At 42.7% G+C, this 22,069-nt stretch overlaps 1 protein-coding gene across 3 annotated transcripts in view; it reads right to left on the bottom strand.

Annotated features, from left to right (window-relative positions):
• Positions 1-22,069, bottom strand: part of G3BP2 (G3BP stress granule assembly factor 2) — a 28,400-nt gene extending 6,331 nt beyond the window's left edge. The window contains exons 1-8 of one of the 3 annotated variants that reach the window (XM_068941312.1): positions 21,797-22,064; positions 13,519-13,637; positions 10,422-10,503; positions 9,388-9,561; positions 8,412-8,502; positions 7,337-7,439; positions 5,716-5,896; positions 4,631-4,729 (exon numbers count right to left, since the gene is read on the bottom strand). In XM_068941312.1, the coding sequence (XP_068797413.1) occupies positions 4,631-4,729; positions 5,716-5,896; positions 7,337-7,439; positions 8,412-8,502; positions 9,388-9,561; positions 10,422-10,503; positions 13,519-13,613 (825 nt within the window). In that variant the 5' untranslated portion in view covers positions 13,614-13,637; positions 21,797-22,064. Of the gene's footprint in view, positions 1-4,630; positions 4,730-5,715; positions 5,897-7,336; positions 7,440-8,411; positions 8,503-9,387; positions 9,562-10,421; positions 10,504-13,518; positions 13,638-21,308; positions 21,432-21,796 lie in introns of those variants that run through there. The other 2 variants (XM_068941313.1, XM_068941314.1) reach the window with 2 other exon arrangements.

Here is a 22,069-nt window from a genome sequence, read left to right as displayed (position 1 = left end):
AGATATGCATCCATGTCAATGTGTTTGTGTCTAGAAATACATTTTTTTTCACCTCTATAAATTCCTCTGTACCAATCCAGGACTGCAGTGTTCAATTTTGTCTGCTAAAAGGTGCAAAGCAAACATCTCTGAATCATAACTATTCCCCAAAAGCATAGCTAAAGTGAACTTTCTGTGTTTGACCAGGCGTTGAGACCCTCAACGCCCCATAATTCAAGAATCCCTTGACCTGACTGAAAACCCCACACAGATCAAATAAAGCTTCCTCATGCCAAGCTCAAAGTTCAAGGATTAGCAGGTAGTCCAAGATGGAACATGAAGAGATGGAGAAATCACGCTTTCTGTCCGAGCCTCTGAAGGATTTTTTAGAGTGCTGTAGAACTGTAAGGCAACTACTGAAAAGCAAGAGGAAAACCAAACAAAAGCCGTCAGGAGCACATTTCTGACATAAAAAAGCCTCCTGAAACAATAATTTCTACAGACTACCTGCTGAGATTCTTCCTCAGCTTTCATTATGTCAAGGTCATGATGTACAGAGGACAGCCTTGAAATTCTCAGGCACAAGAACATCTAACTCAAACTTTTGCAAGCAAAAAAAGCTTTTAAAGGTAATTTGAGGAAGAGACAGACAGAACCTTCAAAACTATTGCCAAGCAGCCTGTTGGGTACTGAAGTAATTTGCAACATTTTTTGAATTCCGTTTTTTGTACAACAGTCCAGTAGCTGCTGCTGTACTGGGTTCTTATCTTGGAAAACCAAAACAATTCACAGAAGCATAAAGATGAACACTAGCTTCCGAGTACGATTGCACAAGCACAATGGCTATAAACCCAGTCTGTCAGACTGCTGCTGAAAAGGAGTTTATGTTAAACATCTCCCCAGTTTTCCTTTGAGGACTCACGACAACTGACAGTTGCAACTGGAGAACACCTCACGGGGGAAAAAAAGACATGAAACACCCAGGTATCATGCACCAAATAAATGTCTCAGTCCTCATATCGCTTGTGCTCTATTCAGCTAGGCATTACCTTGGCTTTCAAACATTTCTAGGATCAGTATTTCAGCTCCAAGAACTAGCCGGAAAAATCATAATACTTCCTTCCGGGTCATAAGATCACCACCATCTTTACTGCATTAAAAATTTTACCTCTCAGGAGAAACTCAAGACCTTCTGATCCTCCGTTGCTTAGACTCTTACTAGTATCAGGATTAAATACTCTCTCCCTAGCCCAGCCATAGCAAAAATTTGCTCAGTCACCGACGTCCGTCTTCTAAACCTTGTGTAACAGAAAACTGCTTTGCATTTCACTGAACTTCTCATCGCCCACATAAGTACTTTCTCTCTACCTAAGGAAAAAACAGCTAATCTCATGAGTTGCTTTCCAGTCAGCACCACCCCCTTTCACAGAGAAAAACTGCCTCAGTGCTCTCTGGCGCCGCTTGAAGAGGTCAACCCTTCTGCAAAACTGTGCTTTGCCGAAGTACTGTCATCATTAGCCGCAGCACAAGATTCCTGTAGCCAGTTACAGTCCAAGCAGCAGCTAATTGCAACTTCTATTTCACAGAGAGCACACAAAGTGGACCAGAAGTCACAGAATAAGGATTTCAAAGACTAAAGGAGCGCTCAGCCCAGGAGCAAATTATGCCACAAATCTCAACCTACTGGAGCCTTGAGAACAAGTCCAGAGAAGACGACATCGTCTCCGTTTTCTCCTAGAGCTCGAAAGAAGGAAATGGACCTCTCTCTGCCACTGCAATGCTACTGGCAACCATGGCAAAAATAGTTAGCCACAAGCCTTTACTCACTTTGGAACAGAACACCGCCTTCACACAGAGGAGGATGGGGCAGAAAGAGCAAGACAAGAGGTGGCTCCAAAGGCTGGTACAATGCTATTCTGGACATCCTCAAGGTTTAAAAGTTTCTCCCTAGCGAGATGTCTGCCACAATGAAAACACATGCCTACAAAGAACCAACTAGCCAAGCAAACCAACCAACCGCATCACATAAAACAAAAGAAGAAAAAAAAAAAAAGCACATTCCCTCACCTGAATTCCAGCAGACACAGGATGTATACCTCAGATGGATACCACAGTCTCCGAGGTAATTGGGGACCACATAAGAACTCTAGAAGGCACTCATCAATCACTTCCACAGAGGCATCGTAGACTTACACTAGCGACCAAGCCAAAAACACTGACCATCCTAAACCAAGAGAGGATGGATCAGCTTTCAGATCCCTCTCCTCAGTTAAACCTTGGTCCATAAAACTTGAGTAAGCCTTAAAATACCTAGGACTTCCAGTAAAGTTATGTTTAATGAACAGATCCCTCCACAGAAAAAATATCTATTTAGAGTCTAAAGAGATTTCAGGTGGTGAGGGGAATGAAGCCTGTATAAACATCAACCTTATCTTGAACTCACCATTTCCAAGCCAAAAGGAAAGAGTCAAAGAGTACCCCACCACCACCTCTAGGACAGTTACTGTATTAATGCCTGTGGAAGGTCAGAATGGCTTTTCGTTTACCTTAAAGAACAAGACATGCAGCTAATGAGTGTAGGAGAAGTAAAGGCACTCTGGTAACAGGCAAGGGCATCTCTCACTCTCGCGGCAGGTCAGTTTTTTAAGTTTATGGCAAAAGTCCAAGTGCCTGGTCTGCACCGGATCTCTGAGACAACTCACAAATATCAGCTATCCTGAGGTTCAAAACTAAGTCTCTTCTTTGTTGTAAAGAGAAGGTCCAACTTGTCACTATAGGCTGTTGTTACTCAGTGACAGTTTCTAATCGCTCACAAAGAGAAAAAGAGCAAGGATTACCTCAACAAGGAATGCTGACCTGTTTAACTCTACAGCTGTCAACAGATAAGAACTGAATGGGTTTATACTGAAACAGTACATATGACGTTCTCCAAGGTGTTCTGAGTTATACTACGGAGGTTTCATTTGAAACTTCATAAAAAACGGGGAAAAAATTTGGAGTGATGCGAGGAGAGGGGTGAGAAAAACAGTTTGCTGTCTGCTTTGTAACATCACTGACGCTGGTTTAAACAGCATCCCCAAGGACCTACCCACCCACTGGTGCAATCTAATATCCTTGTTTACATGTACAGTATCAGACATTAATGAAGGCAAGAGAACGGGAATAAACTGCTGCTGCTTAGTAAGCCCTTGTAGAAATAGTTTGGGTGCCTTTTCCACCAGCTTTCTGTACACCCTGTCTGAAAAGCATGCAAGAAAAGGAACTGAGAACAGACTATCTTGTCTCCAAAAGAGTTAAGAGAGTAAAGATACTGCCTGTTCCCCTATTGTTCAAAAACTTCCATGCAAAATTACTTAAACATGAAGTCACAGCACATGTAATCTAAAAGGCGGAAAGCACAACAAGCTGCAGAGCCAACAGCAAGATGGTTCAAGCGGACACCTACAACCTATATTCTATTCCCTGGTCCAGACCATTTTAAATGATTCTTCAGTCATATTACAAAAATCTCCTCTCTCTGCTGCAACTAAAACAGCACTGAAAAACCTATTTTGGTTTTGTGTAAGGAAAATCTATTCTGCCCTAAAAAAGAAGCACTGTTTTGACGGCTCAAATGCCACCTGAATGCTCAAAGCCCTTTTGAAGCTGATGGAAAAAGACAGGCTTCCCAGCTCATTATGTAGCCATTACCTGATTTCCACAACAACCTGGTTGGACCAAAAGCAATACCATACAAGGCAGATTTTTTTTTTTTTTAAACATGCTTTTGGCTAAGAGCAATCCTAGATAGGTTCCTCTCTGTCAGTAAAAAATGGAGAAGAAACCACTGCAAAAACAACAGCTGCAGGAACACAGCTGCTCTACTAAAGTTTGCAGTCTTTGTAGAAAGTTGGACGTGAGCTACGCAATATGGAATACGCTTGCGGAATACCATCAGTAGAACAGATTAAAGCACAGGATTTTTTTATTTCAAGGGCTTTTTTTTTTTACGTGGAGGCAGCTGAATTGAGAGTCTCAGGTCATCTCACATCAACTTGGCACGTGCAGGACATGAGCTATCACCCGGTCAAACTTTCTTTCCTCCTTTCCCTCCTCCCCCGGTCAACCTAGGAATGGGAAGACAGCATTGTCCTGGCAAGGAAATGTGAATCCTTCCATTCCTCACACAGTCATAAGTTGGTACAGGGTTCTATAAAAATGGATAATGGAGTCCGAAATATTTTTGTAGAGATAAGGCTTACAAGGCAAACTTGCACCCCTTAAAAATGATACAATCGCTTTTGCTGCTGGGGCACTTCTGCCAATGAAATACCCGCTTCGCACACGCATTAGAAAACTACTATTTTGGGGATTCTCTTGTGTTTTTTTGTCGTTTCTCATTTTAATCCAAACCATATCCCAATAAGGTAGGTCAAAAAAACTTCAGTAGTCATTTCCTGATTGCATATGAACAGATTTTAACTTTACCATCACCCAAAGTTACACCTGTTAAGTGTACGTGCCTTCAGTTGTGACAAGAAGGTGAGTGCATTAACATTTAAGACACAATTAACTTGTGCAATTTAAATCATACCATTTGATCTGTTAATTTAAAAACTGAAGCAGTTTGCAGAAGTTATGAGACAATCCAAGGTGTTCACAGATGGGTTACCTGTGAGACGGGTGCTTTAACATGGGGTGGAATTCCAGAGGAAGAAACAGTACCACTAGGAGGCAGGTTTTTACTGGTCACTGAAGCCCAAGAGAAAGCCTGCAGGAAATGCAACAAACCTAGGCTACTAATCATGGCAAACCACTGACATTCCTATAGGGAAACTTGTCTGCTGAAAACATACTTTTGGTTCACATCTAGCTATTAAATCGTTGTTGTGCTAGCATTACATCGAAGATACAGAAGGATTTGCAGTTCTAACCATCTGTGGACTCCAACAGTTTAGATGAAGCATGTACCATACTCACTATCACTATTTGAGTGAGCTCAGTTCCCTCAGCATCCCGAGATCACTGCTTTCCATGATGCAACCAAACCTAGGACTGAAAACCCTGTGCTATTAAGTGTCTTCTGCAGAAAGAAAGAAAGTGGACGCCGGAAGTTAGAACTTAAAATGGAAAAGAGAAAAAGGATTGGCAAAATAGGGGAGACTGACACTGGAGCTAGAAAATGACCTCTCCAGTTTTCATCGACTCCTCCCATCTCTTTCAAACCACCCTAGGTGTAACCATATCGCAGGACTCATGATGTGTATGTACATCATGTTTTGTAAGATGTGGCATCTTGCCTCTAAGGCAGACAGTCAAAGCCCTCATACTCATTTTAAAGCTATACTGCCAGTAACTCTGCAAGCTTCAATGCATTACGATGTTTCCCCCGCCCCCCATGAAGAACAGTGGTTCTCATTATTTGAGTTTTTTGTGGTGGTGGTTTGGGGTTTTTTTTTTAAACACATTTTAACTCCACATTTAAAAAGGTTTACACATGCATAAAACCACACACACACACACACACTTTACAAGCAGAGCGTTATATTTACAAAAGGTGACCCGAGTAACATTTTAAAATAACATTATTTCCTTTTTTGCTGAAAATTCACATTTTTGTAAGTTAAAGGTTAGCTGTTCATACAGCATGACACTGAAAACAGATACCAGCCCGGCCACTCAAAAAGGCTAAGTTCAAAACCAAATGCTTTGGTTTACCGTTTTCACCTAGAAGCACAGATATGACTTTTAACTCACCTTTGGTGGTTCTTGTGGTAGCGAAACAGGTTCTGCAGGAGGTGGAGACGGAGACTTCTCTTCTAGCTCTTCAAGGGTCTTTTCTTCTGCTTCTGCTTTCAGCTCCTCAGTTTTTGTTTCAGATTCCAGTTCTGGCTCAGGCTCATGAGACGGTTCTTCTAGCGGCTCCTCTATCCCATTACTACAATAATCAGAAGCATTTGATGGTTAATCAATTGCTTAGTGTTTTCTGACTTTTTTAATGGCTATACTATAGTAAAGATCGGTATTAAAATGATTATTCTGTGTCAAATTGCTACTGTATGTTATCTATACATATGATCTTGTGAGAAGTTAAGCTCTACCACTCTGGTTGCATACAGAATCAAACTGTATTTCTACAGAAGCGAAGACAAGTTTTGCAATTCCCTGCAGAGAATCTGGGTATAACACCAAGCACGCAAACCCTTTAAGGAATAGATGCTAAACTCAAGAAGCGCTGTTCCTACAAGACGAGAAGCACAGACCAACAGAAGATTAAGCTACACACATAAATTAGGCTGATTTTGGAAGCATACCAGCACCCTACTTAGCCAACTGCCATACAAGTTCATTACCAAAGGAATTGCAAGTTTTGTTTACTGAAAGTTTCATGCAACTCATTTTCCAATCTGTGGGTATTCCATATAAGGGGTCTGAAGTTCCTTACTTTTCTCTTCTAGACACCCCAAAAGTTTATCAAATTCCAAATACTTGCATCTATGCAACTCCTGTCATAGGTGAGAGCACACGCCTAAGTGACTGGCTGAATCTCACATTTTCGTGTTCCTGCTGAATAGCATCATACCCCATGAATAAGACCTCACTGAACTCTTTTGGGTATCTAAACCTTCCTGCATGACCTCGAGCAAGTTGCTGCCAGAATTCCAGCACACTCCTCTCTTCATTTAGAAATCTCAATGAAATCATTATTTGAACAGTATTTAGCATGCTCACTGATGCATTTAACAGACATCGTTACTGATTTTGTAAATGTTTTTTTGATTTAGGAAACCAGACAGTAAGCTCTAGCCTTTAAAAGGGCATTCCCATGTTTAAAAAAGTGTAATTCGTTAAAAAAAATATTTTTCTTATAAGAATGTAAAGGAACTTTTTTCTTTCCTCTAGTTTAGATTCTAAGACACCCGAGGCACAAACCTATTCTTCCAATGCAGCTGTAGAGCGGCTTCTCAAAAATTAGTCCTTCCTTTCACTTTCGGGGCTACCCAAATTTAAGCAATAGGATATCGTCAACCATCCCTTTGTTAAACCATCTGTTCAATATGAATTACATCATACCAACTCATTATTATAATTTTATATAACAGAGACTAAAATAAGTGTATACATAAATGCATATGCTACCTTCTCACTTCACACTTGCAACCAGAAGTGAAAGTAACCAACAAACACCAGAACATACCCCACTTCCTCCCTTCATTCAAGAATCAATGTTTAGAGTAATACAAGGCAACGTAACATAAATCCACAGCAAATTTAGTATCGTTTTCTAAACCTGTTAAATCACATCCAGAATCCAGAAGCCAAAACGATTCTGGTTTTATTAAAAAAGCAACTTCATGTAATAAAATGAACTTCTTACGTTACAGGGTGATTTTCATAGTAAGCACTGCTTGCGTTTTCTTGCACGGGTTCAGGGGATGGCTGCCTTTCCTCCTGCTCCTCTTCCACCTCCTCCTCAGATTCTGACACAAGAGAAAAACTTCCTTAACATCTCTGCAAGTCTACACAAACCCCACTTAAAATATAAGCAGATTCAACCGGTAGCAATCTAAGTAAAGCTTCATCAGTAAGAGCTACAATGAGAGAGGTAGGACCGTTCTGCTCTTTCAGAAAGCTTTGTTTCTTATCATTTTCACAAAAGAAGGAAATGGAGCTGCATCGCTGTTGGAAAGCTCAGAGAGGAGGGTTTGTAGGTCTTTTTAAGCATCAGGTGCTTTCCGTATGTTGGCAGTAGGAAAGGAAGTTTAACTCTCTAGCTCATAAATCACAGTACCTAAAACTAAGAAGGTTAACCTCAAATACAAGAAGGATGATTGCTCAAGATTCTTTGTTCCACAGCAATAAGATGACGGAAATTCCAGCAGAAACCCAGTGAACACATGTACACACATTCTGTCTGTACTCTTCTCCGATTTGCTTTGGCTCAATGAACAGGAAAAAAAACCTTGAGAACAAACTCAAGTAAAGCCCGTGAATAGAAATTAATCACTGAAGGTGGTAATGATATGAAAGCAAACTATGCCATGTATTCAAAAACGCCAGCTAGATTTTATTCAAATCACTTCACCTGCAAATCCAATTGACAAGAGAAATCAACTCTACCTAACGCCACTCCATTGCAGAAAAAGTACAATTGCTCACTTCATTGCCATTCTCCACTAAGCCTCGCCCAGCCTAAGCAAGTTTAGTCTTTCAAGGAACAAGGCACTACAACAAGAGCTTCGTTTTACATGGACTGTTTTGGACCAGCAGACAGTCACAACAACATAACCTAGACTCTCCCTCTCCCCGCTTCTAAATTACTGCACTCCACCATAACACGGTACAGTTTGTTTCTTTCCCTGTCCTCTAGACACTTCCAAAAACTCTGTGCCCACAGTGGAGGAACAAGTACAAGACAAGCTCTGTTATGTCAGAAGTACAATTCTTCTCACCTTCATCAAGTTCTCCTTCTGAATCTCCAAATACTTCATCTTCATATCTGAAGATATCATTATGGACATAGAACTTGTTTGGAACAGATCCCTGTAAAAGAGGAACATGCACATGTTTTGCATGTATGATATATTGGCAGTTAACAACACGGACGGATTAGTGTTATAAGCTTTGGGGTCAACACCTGCATTTTGGAACAGGACTATTTCACTAAAATTGCTTTTCAAGTGGCATCTCTTCTCTAAGCAAATAATTGAACAAAAACTTCAACCCACCTGAAAGACGAAAAGTTTCAGACAAAACAACACAGTTTTTGGTAATGCATGGTAATCATAGGTCCTAACTAAACATTAAGCTCATCAGTTTCATCAGGTCACCTGTGAAATGTTCCATATTGAAAAAAAACTTACCAAAAACCACACTGAATATTCGCAGGGTGTCTGTATGCTCACAGTAACGCATAAGAAAACAATGAAGAAATTCAACAAAGCTCTGAAGCGTTAATAATCGACCAGACAATAGTTTTTGATGAGATGGGGGGAAAGATGTAGAAAGAATAAAAGAAACCCTTTACCAAAATAGGGCTCCACTCTCGCTAAGAAATGAATTTGAGCAGTGACTTGCACTGCATATTTGTCAGCAGACTCGAAGAAAGGACAGAACTACATTAGAGTGCTAATCTACAAGGCTGGCCATTATTTTCCTTCGCTGGTGGAAACACAGCTCCCAAACACAACTTCCAATTTGATTTGGATTACTGCTGCAGCACCTCAAGTCTAAGAAAATTTAACAGCTTGAGACAGGTCCAATACACTCATTCTTCTGCATTCATGTAACGTGACACATTTAATCATAGCCTTTGGCCAAGCTCTAAAAGCCAGATAGTATCGTTGGGCCCAATAAGACAGATCATAGCTACAGGCCAGGCTTTCGTCATCATTACTTGAAGTCAAACCCAATCTTAGATATACTTACTTCCGGAGCAAGTACAAAAGTCTGCATGAACTTCCTCATCGGCTGCCCGTTGTTTGACAGCTCTCCCATAACCTGCACAACCACCCCATCGCTCAAAGTAGCGTGAGCATCCACATGACGAATCTTGGTGTGACATTCACTGAACTGTAATGACATCACTTTTTTGTGTATCTCCTAGAAATAAAGAGTTACATTTTAGCTTCATGGGGTTTTGTACAGAGCTTTGCACTTTTTAAGTACCTGAACCTGAACTAATGCAAAAAAACCCACCCTACTCAAGCTCAGAAGGTAAACACAGGAACAAAACATTGTCTTTCACCTAGAACAGCCTATCTGGGCTTAAATAATTTTTTTCCTGCACTTTTCAAGTACTTATCAGAGGAGTAAAGTACATCACAACTTGCTATCCAATTTTCCAGCTGCATCACTATATACGACTCATTTTAAGACTTGAAACTTTAAGGTTGTTGCTCAAAACAATTGCCCAAAAGAAGCTACCACAGGAAAAGATGCTCCCAAGTGGCAGGCATTCCAAAAAGCAGCTACAACCTAAAAGAAGCATGTGGCTTTACTCCAGGAAGCACAATTCTTCAAAAGTTATCTTAAGAGGGAAATTATCTTAAGAGAAGTCTACCCACAGAAGAATTTGGTAACATGCAGAATCCAATGCAAGTCCCAAAGATCGCAGGTCCTTTCCCAAAGAACCACTTCTATATGAAATCAGATATGTCAAGAGGCCAGTCTAACACATGCTTTGCTTCCTGTCCTAAAAATATGTTCTACACTCCAAGTACACAGCTAAAGCTAATGTGAGCATCAAATATAACTCACAATCACAGCAGCAACAATCAACTAAAAAATTCAAACTAATAAGTAATTAAATTTGTATTGGCCTTTGAACAGCAGGCAGGATCACAATCCATTATTTACCAGATAAACAGAAAAGCAACAGATTTAAAAAAAAAAAAAAAGACTGACACATACAATAAGTTCTGAACATTAGTGAGGAGTACATCACCAATTTTGATACGCACAGCTTGACCATACACTGCTTCTTGCGGTTTCCCACTGGCATCCAGTCCTCCATGGACGTAAGAAGAATTCCTGCCATAAAACCTGCAAAAGCAGAGAGAAGTAAAGTTTATAGCTGTGAAAAAAAAAAGAAATCAAGCAAAACCCTATCTAACAAGTATTTTAGCCCCAAATTGTCGAACCTTTAAAACTGAAATCTTTTTATGATAGTAAATATGTTGCTGTTCATCCAATTAACAGCAAGAGAAAAACGGAATATAAGATGCCCTGTCAGAAGACCATCACTCATATACAATGTGGGTCCAAAGAAGAGACAAACATGTCTTCCACATCTGACCCTCAGGAGGAATAGCCACCTGTACAGCCAAAAAAAAAAAAAAAAAAAAAAGAGAGAGAGAGAGACAGACAGAGTAAAACAGGCTAAAAGATGTTTCCACCACCTAGCTCAAGAATCAGCTATGATCTTAACAGCCTGTAGCCTGTTCAACAAAACCAGATCAAAATAGCCACTAGGAGGGTTCTGTACAGAAATACTTAAGATACTATTGTTAGTGACACTTGTGTGACATTTGAAGTGAATGAAGGTGACTACGGTTAGGCAGCCCTGTAATTTCATGCCGTTATGTTGTCCGTAAGAATTTTAAGAGTCCAGAGTTCGAGAGAGAGCGAGAAAGCAATCTAACACTTTCAGGAAACAAGCTGCCCTAAGTCATTCCTCAAGCACAGAATATCACCTGCATCAGCAGAACTTGCCTGACAATTGTCAACCCAGCTCCCCCAACCTGAGGCAGGGCCATTCTGCGAGGCGGTTAACCAGTCATCAACAACATCCCCCCGAAAAACACCCCTGGAGCAGAGAAGGGAAGGGGAAAGGGAAGGGGAAAGGGAAGGGGAAAGGGAAGGGGAAAGGGAAGGGGAAAGGGAAGGGGAAAGGGAAGGGGAAAGGGAAGGGGAAAGGGAAGGGGAAAGGGAAGGGGAAAGGGAAGGGGAAAGGGAAGGGGAAAGGGAAGGGGAAAGGGAAGGGGAAAGGGAAGGGGAAAGGGAAGGGGAAAGGGAAGGGGAAAGGGAAGGGGAAAGGGAAGGGGAAAGGGAAGGGGAAAGGGAAGGGGAAAGGGAAGGGGAAAGGGAAGGGGAAAGGGAAGGGGAAAGGGAAGGGGAAAGGGAAGGGGAAAGGGAAGGGGAAAGGGAAGGGGAAAGGGAAGGGGAAAGGGAAGGGGAAAGGGAAGGGGAAAGGGAAGGGGAAAGGGAAGGGGAAAGGGAAGGGGAAAGGGAAGGGGAAAGGGAAGGGGAAAGGGAAGGGGAAAGGGAAGGGGAAAGGGAAGGGGAAAGGGAAGGGGAAAGGGAAGGGGAAAGGGAAGGGGAAAGGGAAGGGGAAAGGGAAGGGGAAAGGGAAGGGGAAAGGGAAGGGGAAAGGGAAGGGGAAAGGGAAGGGGAAAGGGAAGGGGAAAGGGAAGGGGAAAGGGAAGGGGAAAGGGAAGGGGAAAGGGAAGGGGAAAGGGAAGGGGAAAGGGAAGGGGAAAGGGAAGGGGAAAGGGAAGGGGAAAGGGAAGGGGAAAGGGAAGGGGAAAGGGAAGGGGAAAGGGAAGGGGAAAGGGAAGGGGAAAGGGAAGGGGAAGAAAAAAAAGAAACCTAATACTTTTGGTCAAGAGCCCGTACTGAAAACTCACTTCCCTCAATAAGGAATACTCTATAGACATTTCCCATTTCCACTCAACATACCAGGCATACAGCATAATTCAGTAGACTGCATTTCAGGGTTCCTCCAATAAAGCTCGAGATTTAGATGGATGTGGGTAATATCTAGTTCTCTCTTAAAGCACTAAAGTTGCCTTCAACATGCTAAATGCCTTCACAGTTACCATTTTTCTCACACATGTCCTTCTGTGAATTACATGCCACCCCAACCTGGAGAAATCAGTCCACATCCCACATGTATCAGGAACGCTAGTTCTTTAATGCTCCCAGATCATGCGTTAATATTGATGAAACAGGGAAGTAATATTGCAACACTAAGGGGAAGGAGGGTGGAAAGCAAACCTGCAACAGCTAGCTGCCCTTCATTGACTCATGCAGCCAGGGAGGAAAAATATACTAGTAGTAGTCTGCTTTTTAAACCACCCCCCTCATCTTGCGAAGGTTACAATCGCTGTTGCTACAGGTAAATCTCTTATGAGCAAAATCAAAGACCACTTGCAACACTAAGCTGGAAGCATGGGTAATCTACCCCAATATTCAGTTTCACTGCCATCAAAACAATCGGTTGTTTAACTAAAACTGACACCATTCCTTTTTCCCTGCCTCAGTACTATAGATGAAAAGAAGCCCTATTCAAAAGCTCTATTTTCAGGAAAGCTGTTTGAGAGCTCTAACTTGTTCTCAGTCAAACAGTCCAATTTTTCACCGTCAACCTTATGCTAAGGCCCAAGACAGAGCAACCCACACAAGCAATTGTTTTTTAGAATGCTGGCAAAGCTATATTCACCTTCATTTATTATAAGTTTGTGCTGCTCTAAGTCCAAATGTGGAAATGCAAAATCTTAAGTGATATGCTGTGATATGCCAATCAAAACCAGAAAAGAAAAGGAACACTTTCAGAATACAACTTAAATTGTAGTTGCAGGTGAATAAAAAAAACTTCATTTTCCGCCTGCCTTGTCCAATCCTTGACATTTATACTTAAATCTCCAACTGTGGTCTGGATAAAACATTTCAGAAGCAATGCAAAATATGGTATCCTGAAATAGTTAGCATGCTTGCCTTAGGTACTACATGCAAGTGAGTTCTCTGCAATTGTGCTTTGCTGTCAATCTATCTTGAAAAGTATTTCTGTAATACGTCAATGTTACTATTTTATCAGCTGAAAAGCAGCTCACTTTTCCACATAGGAAATAACTTGATAACATGCAATATATGCCAAGGATATGACCAGACTTAGTTCTAGAACTTAAAGAGTTTTCAGTAAGTTGAAATAGCCTTCAAGAGCACCAAAATTATTCGGATAATTCTTCTGCCACGCTCAAGAATTAAAATTTATCTAATTTCTGATGAACAGGACACTTTCTTTCAAGCATATAAGTTAATTTTGCATGGAAGTGTTACCTGTGCAAGAAGTCAGGAGCTTTATTTAGCAGAGTGTAGTACTGCCTCACGAACTCCCGCCCTACAAGCAGGGGACTTGGCTTCTCCATCACCATTTCTTTGGTACACAGTGTCAAATGCTGTAATTAAAAATATTTACATTAGTTCAAAGACAATTCTATATATTCAAACCCCCTCATAAAGGGAAGAACATAACGATTTTACAATCTAAGGAATTATGGAAACAGGAATTGTATGCGCAGAGAACTACTCCATCAATGCATGCAAACTCTGCCCCCCCACACTCTGAGTAACTACTTCTTGCTAAGATCCTTACAGAACAGGTGCTTTCTTTCCAAATAACACTGCTAATAATGTCTAGAACAATTTATTTAACCTTTTAGCTCTAAACCGATGAACAACTGAAATCCAAGTTAAAACAGTATTACGAAACAAAGAGGAATACGCTTTATTATGTAGAAAGCCAGTAACAGTCTTTCAGCTCAAAGCACATCTCCTTCAAAAGGCTACCGTGACATCTAAATACACAGAAGGTAGCAGTGACATTCTGAAATTACTGTACGGGCTGGATTCACATTCCCTGAAGACTGGACAGGGAAGACTGGACTGGACACACCATCCTTTTCTTTCCTTTGCTGCCATTGTAGCAACAGAAACCAGTTCTGTTGTCCTTCACATTCTTGCCTGGTTGCAACTCCAGCTGAGCTTTGGCTTTCCCAATATCATCCGTGAACACTCAGATCACGTCTCTTGTGTTCCTCCCAGGTAGCCCATCCTCTCTTCTAACTGCTGTATACTTCCTTTTTCCATTTGAGCTCAGTCAGCGATTCCCCGTTCATCCATAATGGCCTTCTGCAACGCCTGTTCGACTTTCTGCATCTTTAAACAAACTGTTGTGCTTTGAAAATGTTGTCTTTGAAGATCATTCAGCTCTCTTAGGCCACTCTGCCTTCCAGGACAGTATCCGTAGGATCCAGCCAAAAACATCTGTGAACAAGTCAAAATCCGTTCTCCTCAAGTCCAGGATTGTAATGCTATTATTCATCTTACTTGCTTCTCTCTGAATCTTAACCTATGCAATCTCATAGTCACTGCTGTCGAGGTTGACACCGTCCATGACCCCTTCCCCACCAGATCTTTTTCACGTCTCTGCTCACAGCTCCCCTAGTTGGCTCGCAGATCATCTGTGCGAGGGAATAATCTTCAGCATTTTGGAAATCTTTTTGACATTTTCCCAGACTCATCATGTTGCCTTCTCAGCCAATGCCAGGGTGACTGATGTCACCCATGAATACCGGGGTCTGCAGTCATGAGATTGCCTCCAGTTGTCTACAGAAGGCTTTTCCCACTTTCTCTGTTTTAAAAAATAAACCTGGAGGCAAGGCATCAGGCAAAGAAGTCAAAAATAGAAGTTTCAGACTTGCAAATAACCGTAAAATAAGCTTTGTTTTCTTATCAAAATAACCTCAGCCCAGCAATCCAAGCCAAAGGCTAAGATCAAGGACTATTCCCCATTACAGCTAGCCAGCTATCACACTTTAATCAACAGTGTTAAAAAGAAACCTGTAGGCAAGGCAGCAGGCAAACAAATTAAGTCCAAAATACAAGTATTGAACTTGGAGACGAGATTACAGAAATTTCAGGGTTATCAAAAATTTCATTATCATCTCCCAAGACTCTCTGAAACATAGTATTAGCTGAGAGTCCTAGTCTCAGCTAATTAGCTGGGAATTCCAGTTGGAAGTCATTTTGATGATCAGACCTAAAAAACAACAGTCAAGAATACTATGAGATACCAAAGGCTTGAGCCCTCTCCTCTGCATGTTCAAAGAAGGAACCTCCAAAAAAAAAAAAAAAAAGAAAAGAAAAAGTGATTTGGGGAGCTTCCTAGCATGACTCCTACTACAGCAAAGGCATGCATATGAGAATTTGACTTAGACAGCAGCCTTCAAAGAACAAGGACCTCAGTTTCTACAGATCATTCATTTTTGGCCCTCCCCCTCACAGCAGGTAATGAACACAAAATTGATGATACAGTAACCACTATAAGCACTTGTGCAAATACACAAGGACAGAGCTTCATAACAAAAGACGTTTTTTTACAGAACTTATTAAAAAGCAGATCATAGCCAGCACATGTTCTTATGAATACAGCATGAAGCAAAAGTACATATGTTAACAAATTGTTGGCATACCACACGGAACACTGAAAATGCCTTTGGGTACAAAACATAATAATCGGTGAGAAGCCATTACACTACATCAGATCTGTATCACATTAGATCTTTTCTTCCTTGGAAGCTGTGTTATTTCAGCTCAGGCCTCCGAAACCTTTCAGAAAACCCGAGAAAGGCAAGTATGGGATAATCACACACAGCAAATTTCTTCCCTAACGACTTTAAACAGAAGCCGGTTCACGTGCTAAAACAGATGAGTATAGTCCCACCTCTGCCCATATTTCAAGTGACAGCACTATTGATTTATATCACAGAATCACAGTATTTTACAGGACGTCTCAGTACAATTCTTCAGCTATCTCGGTATTATTTCCTGCCTCATCATCTCGTCAGAGACCTGTATAAAAGCAGCAGAGGCCTAATGATCTGTTCAGGTCTCCAAGTCATTAAAAAGGCAATAAAATGAAAACGCAGGTACTCCTTTCCTTCAACACGGGTGCTGTGAAATCAGGCTTTAAACAGATTTTTAAAATTCCACATGTCCCAATTAGTACAGCACCTCCTTAAAGCCAAAGACCCGAGTCCTGGCAGGCCTGGTGGTTTTGGATGCGAACGCACAAGTGAAGTTAAAGCTAAAAGCCACAGCATCGCATCAACAGTTTAAATAGGCCAAACTCAAGAAGAATAGTAACTCCGTGATTTGCCAGACACTAAAGACAGCTCCATTGATATACATACTCCTTTAAAGCTATTTCTCAAGTTTTCATAGCTGCATATTCAAGAATCAAGAAACGACAGAAAGAAGAACCTGAGTAGTTTTTTCACTTGAATAAAATGAGCCACATTATCAGATCAACCTAAGTCATTGGGAAAGTGTCTTAATGAGACCTTATCGTTCAAGGCACTAGAGCACACACCAGCCAGAAACGAAGCACTGAATTTTGGACGACAACCACTAGAAAGTAAGAAAGTTTATCTGCTAATTTCTTTACAATGCAACTGCTGTGTTAAAGAACATCCCCCTCCCCAATCACGTACACAAATAAAAGCAGTAAGTCATACAGGTGAAGCAACACAAACACGTGTACAATTGTTTCTTGTTGCACAGGTAATTCTGCCTACATCAAGCCAGCATAACCATCCATCTGTACCATTCAACTTCCACCCTACACCTGCTTCACGTGCTTCCAGGGAGGCATACTGCATTTGCACTGCACTCCCAAGGAAAACTGGTAGCCACTCACTGTACTTCATGTTAGACTAACACGCTTGAAGCCCCAAAGAAACGTGGAAACCCTGTCTTTTCCAGACAAGGTTCAGCTAAAGGACAAATATGTGGCTACCCGAGGGACTGGACTCTGAATCTAAAGGAACATACACATGCACCAGTGCAAAACTCCCTGCAACTTCGATTCACATTACTCAAATTCGTAACAATTTCACAACAACCTAAGCCTACAGGCAGGACTAGATAAGCCTGTCACCTTTACCTCAAACAACCATATCCGTATCTTGAAAAACTTGAGTCCTTTCCCCGCTCACTCCTTTCGAGAAAACCAAAACAAAGGAAAAGTAACCGCAGGAAGGAGACTCCTGTTTTTTTGCAGGCGAAGATAAGCAAATGAACAAAAACAGAAAGCATATTTTCTTTCAAAGAGCAACACCAAGTGCAACAGCATGGTTGTACTGAAATACGAGTAACTGTAAATTAACTCAGTGACAACATCAAAACCATACTTTGCTTGATTCCTTGAGTCCTCCGACTTTTGTTCAGCTCTGCAAACAACATCTTTCAATGGCTCAAAGGCTTGGGATAACAAATGCCAGCCATGGCAAATAAAGGAAGAAGTCAGTCCCTGCAAGTAAACGAAACTTTTAAGAGCTAAAAGGACCGGACACGGCTGATGTTAGGACAATTGTGCTGGAGCACTTTGGAATCAACCGCAACAGTAATTTCTCAAGTCCGCAGTGAATTAATTGTGTGAACCTGTTCGGCCTGTACTCATCTTTATAAATAAAATTTTCATTTATTAAATCGTGTTTGTCACTTCTTCAAAGAAGCAAGCCACTAACACCCATTCTCCACGGAAACAGGAAGGCAGGGGAACTTTGTTCGATAAGAATTACTGAAGGCCACTAAATGCTAAGTGTCGACTATTCAACATGTTCACTGGCACGCATCTTGCTGGATAAGCAGCGCTAATGTTAGAGAAACCTGCTTTCCAAAACATAGGTAGGCTTTCCTATTATTATTTCCCTGAACCTGTAGAAGCAAAAACATGACCAGTCATCTGTGACAAGGCTTTCGAGAGCAAGCTATCCGAGATGGCAACGGAGCTACATGTTCAAATTTAGGTATCCAGGTAATCAACTTTGGCACAACCGATTAGTTCACATCTACTTCTATAGTGTTTCAAGATAGATCTAAAGCTGTGACACTGCCTGAATGTCTCACCAGTTTTAGTTCAAAAAACAGCTTCAAAATACCCAGCTGTATTCTGAAAGCGGCTCAAGAAAGCGTAATCTGAACTGAAAGTTAACCTCTATCAAGGCATGGAAGACGCAAACTTTAAAGCTCTGGGAGGGAGATGCAGACTTTATAATTTGTTTTACTAAGAAACAATTAAGCAGATAAAATATTTTGCTTTACTGACATGCAAGTTTCATTCTCTGAATTCAAAAACTACAACAATTCTTCCATGACTAAAGCCACTGGGGCATTAAAGTCTCATTTCTCCTAAGACGGCCACAGCGTCATCATTCTCAAATCCACAGGTTTGCAACTTGCATCCAAGTCAATCACAGGATTTGGACACATCCCTCTAACTGAAAATAAAATCTGTCCAAGCACTCTTGAAGATCAGAAGAATGCTCCTCACACAGTAAGCACGCAAAGCAAAGCACTGAAGGGACACTGCGTCGATTCCCATATCACAGGAGCCTAGGGAAAAAAAGAGGGGAAGGAGAGAGCAGCTTTTTCGAACTTGGAGACAGATTTCCCTTAAATGCAGCTTATAGAAGGTAAGCCTGGGGTTTGCAGAAGGTCAAGAACCAACGATACTTTTGAACTGCGTTTCCCACTGACTCTAGACAGGAAAATAATGGCTTCAAGGGCGTGCTTGCTACTGTGATCCGTAACTGTGACTTTCAGATCACAATACCGCAACACATTCTGTTGACAGCCACACCTCAAAAAAAGCTAAAAAACTGAACTGCAACTGACCGTACAACTGGCACAAGCTAGGGCATCTGTAACTAATACAGCCCTGCAAAGGCTGGCTTATGTTCCATGGCAATGTAAAATGAGCATTGACTAAAATAAGGGAAAAGAAAAAAAAAGCAGGGGGGGGAAGTAATTTCAAATCCCAAGCAACTGAAACTATCTCCTCTCTTTCACGCTATGCAAGTGCTCAGATCATCCTCCATCAGCAGTGAATGCTAGCAAACCAGTATAATCTAAGAGAATCCCTTTACTTTAGGAACTACTTTGCCTAATCCAATAAAATCTGAATTGGCTGAGCCCCAGGGTGCAACATACAGTTCTTTCAAATCAAGCAGTTGTGTTTTTTGTTGTTTTTGAGAGAAGCTGAATGGCACCACATAGTGTAGGCACAGGACTACTACAAAGGACCATCTTCTGGGCAGTTAAACTGCATCATCCAGAACAGCTAACGCCCACCTGAATAACAATGGCCACTGTCCTCAGTGGCACCACATTTTGTGGTAGCTACTGCAACTCTCTCCCTGGTGGTTACCAGCCAAAGCCAGGGTCAGTGTCCTTCTTCTGACAGTTCATCAGATAGATATATTTTAGTCTGATATATTAAGTCTTTTCACGTGCTCCTTGAGTTGGGATGCAATTCTTCATTTGTCCAATACTCTCAAAAGAAATGACATCCAGTGTCACAAACGCTACAGTAAAAGTGAAGAAGTTCAAAACCGCCTGCGTTAAGATACTGTGTTTCCTCAGCATATTTTCAGCACGGTAAGACACTTCCAGTGTGACAGCAGGTGTAAAATTTGAAATCTCAACTCCATACAAACAGTTTACCTATAAGGACACCAGCGGATCAGTGGGTTGAAAGGTCAGTAACTTCCCTCTCCAGTAAGTTAGCTATCATAGAAGACATTTTACTCTACTTGTGAAAAATAGTCATACGATACGGATCATAATTCCATACAGTGAGCCCACATCTACCACTTAGAACATTACAAGAACACTTAAAACAGGAAACAAGGATTACACTTCTTAAACCCAAGCTAATAGTTTCCGGAATAGGTTCAGAAGAAGGATGTTTCCTAAAGAATGAAAAAGCTTTCCAGAGGCAGATATGGCCCTGCAGGCGTACTTATGTTCAGAATGAACAGAGAACGTCTTGCTAATTACAAATTAACTCCAGAAGCAAAAGTTGCCAGTAACAACACCTTCTTGGCTAAGAATGGAGGTTGACAAACCCTTTACCTACTCACCAAGCTGAGGTAACACAACTATGCTACTCGCAGGGACTTGGATATACAGAGTAGTGCTTGCTTGCTATTACTTCATTTTAAGTCTCCTACAGGCCATCGAGTAGGACAGTGCAGCCTAAATTGCAGAGTAACCATTTCTACCAAGCTGATCTTACTTTACTAGTGCTCCCCAGTTAAAACTGGCAATAAAAGAAACAAGAAAAAGGAAAAGAAGATATACCTCAGGCAACAGTGAGTGCTTTAGTAGGATGTTTGCCCCAAACATCCTACTATGACAAGTTGTCTTTCTCTTTTTACTGGTCCACCCAATTACAGATCAAAGACACTGATCTGGCTTTAAATATGAAGCTTGAGTATAAGAAGTAGTGGACTTGCACAAGTACTGCGCTAAGAACAAAATAATTTATCCTGTTTCTCAAGAGATGAAAACTAGCTTTAGTATCTTTACACTTCCTGTTGTAATGAAGAGGAACGCTTGTACACTGAACTTGAAATGCCTAATATATAATGAGGGCTCAAGAACTGCCAAACCCACATGGAAGGCTACAATCAAAAACCTTGCAGGTTGGAGTCAGTCGGTCTAGCTTCAGATCAAGCAACAATCTCATCTTCTCTCATCCCACAGAGTGTTCTTTCCTTCATGCAGCAGTGCTTGGCACAGCGCTCAAGATCCTAAGCGTTACTCAGCTAACCAGGGAAGTTAAAATACTCATGCTAGAGGACGTTCCTATGTACCCACTCTGGAACTGTAATGACTTTTACTTTACCCATCCAGGATTAAGGGAAGGAAATGCCAGAGAATACCATATTCACCTCAGACGTGAAATAAGAGACGCTCACAAAAGGGCTGCTCAGGGTATCTAGATCTGCAGAATAAAAGATGCTTGCAACTTCAGCCATGTTATGAGTGAGAACAGAAAAGCTCGGGGTGTGATTGGAGCAAAAGGGAGCACAGAATGGCACGGTCCATGGAATTAGCAAGACCTGGGCTGGAAAAGGTTTTAAAGCCAGTGACGCTATCACAGAACCAAACCCTAAAAGGAAAGGGGCAGCCCAGTGAGCTGAGGATAAAAAACTAAGGTCGCTTCTGCAGTACAGACGAGGCTGGGAAACAGCATCCTGTACACGCCGGAGTCCACATACCTCTAGGGGCTCACGGAAGGCAGCGCACGAATCGAGCGACGGGAAGGGATGAAAGGGACGAACGCTGCAGCAGAGCACGAAGCAACGCAGGGCCCGGGGCGTCACGCCTGGGAGCGGCGGCCGAGGGGGCGCTTTTTCCTCCCGCCTCCCGCCAGCGCCCGGGGCGAGGCGGAAGGGGGAGCGCCGCCGAGGCGACGCACCGCCAAGGTGACGGCGAACAAAAGCCTCCCCCCGCGCCCCGCTCCGCCGCCCCCGCCGCGCACCGGGCGACGAGGCGGGCCGGGAGCCGCCGCCGCCGCCGGCCGGGCCCGGGGCCGGGGCCGGGGCCGCACCGAGGCAGGGAAGGGCTCTCGCCGGGCGAAGCCGGGCCCCGCCGCGCCGCTTTCCTCCCCCCCGACCCCGCGCGCGCGCGCGCGGGCCGCGACCGTTAAACGGCCGCGACCGTTAAACGGCCGCCGGGCCTACCTCCCCGCTCGCCCCTCACTCACCCAGGGAAAAAGTCTCGGTGTGTGGGGCGGGGGCACGACCCCCCCCGGGACCTGATCGGTGTCGGGCGCGGCGAGCCTGTCCGCGGGCGGGTGCCGCAGCCGGGGGGAGGGGGGAAGGACGGGGCGATCGGGGCGCGGCGGCGGCGGCGGCGGCGGCAGCAGCAGCGATGTCACGGCCGGGCGGGGGAGGGGCGGCCGGGGCTCCCGTGCGCGCCTGCCTGTGCGTGCGGCCGTGCGCGCGTGCGGCCGTGCGTGCGCGCGTGCGCGCGCGTG

Source organism: Struthio camelus, chromosome 4 (genome assembly GCF_040807025.1).
Source record: "Struthio camelus isolate bStrCam1 chromosome 4, bStrCam1.hap1, whole genome shotgun sequence".
In the NCBI taxonomy this organism is placed as follows: Eukaryota; Metazoa; Chordata; class Aves; order Struthioniformes; family Struthionidae; genus Struthio; species Struthio camelus.
Note: the sequence above shows the minus strand (reverse complement) of the source record. Positions and strands in the feature narration are given on the sequence as shown.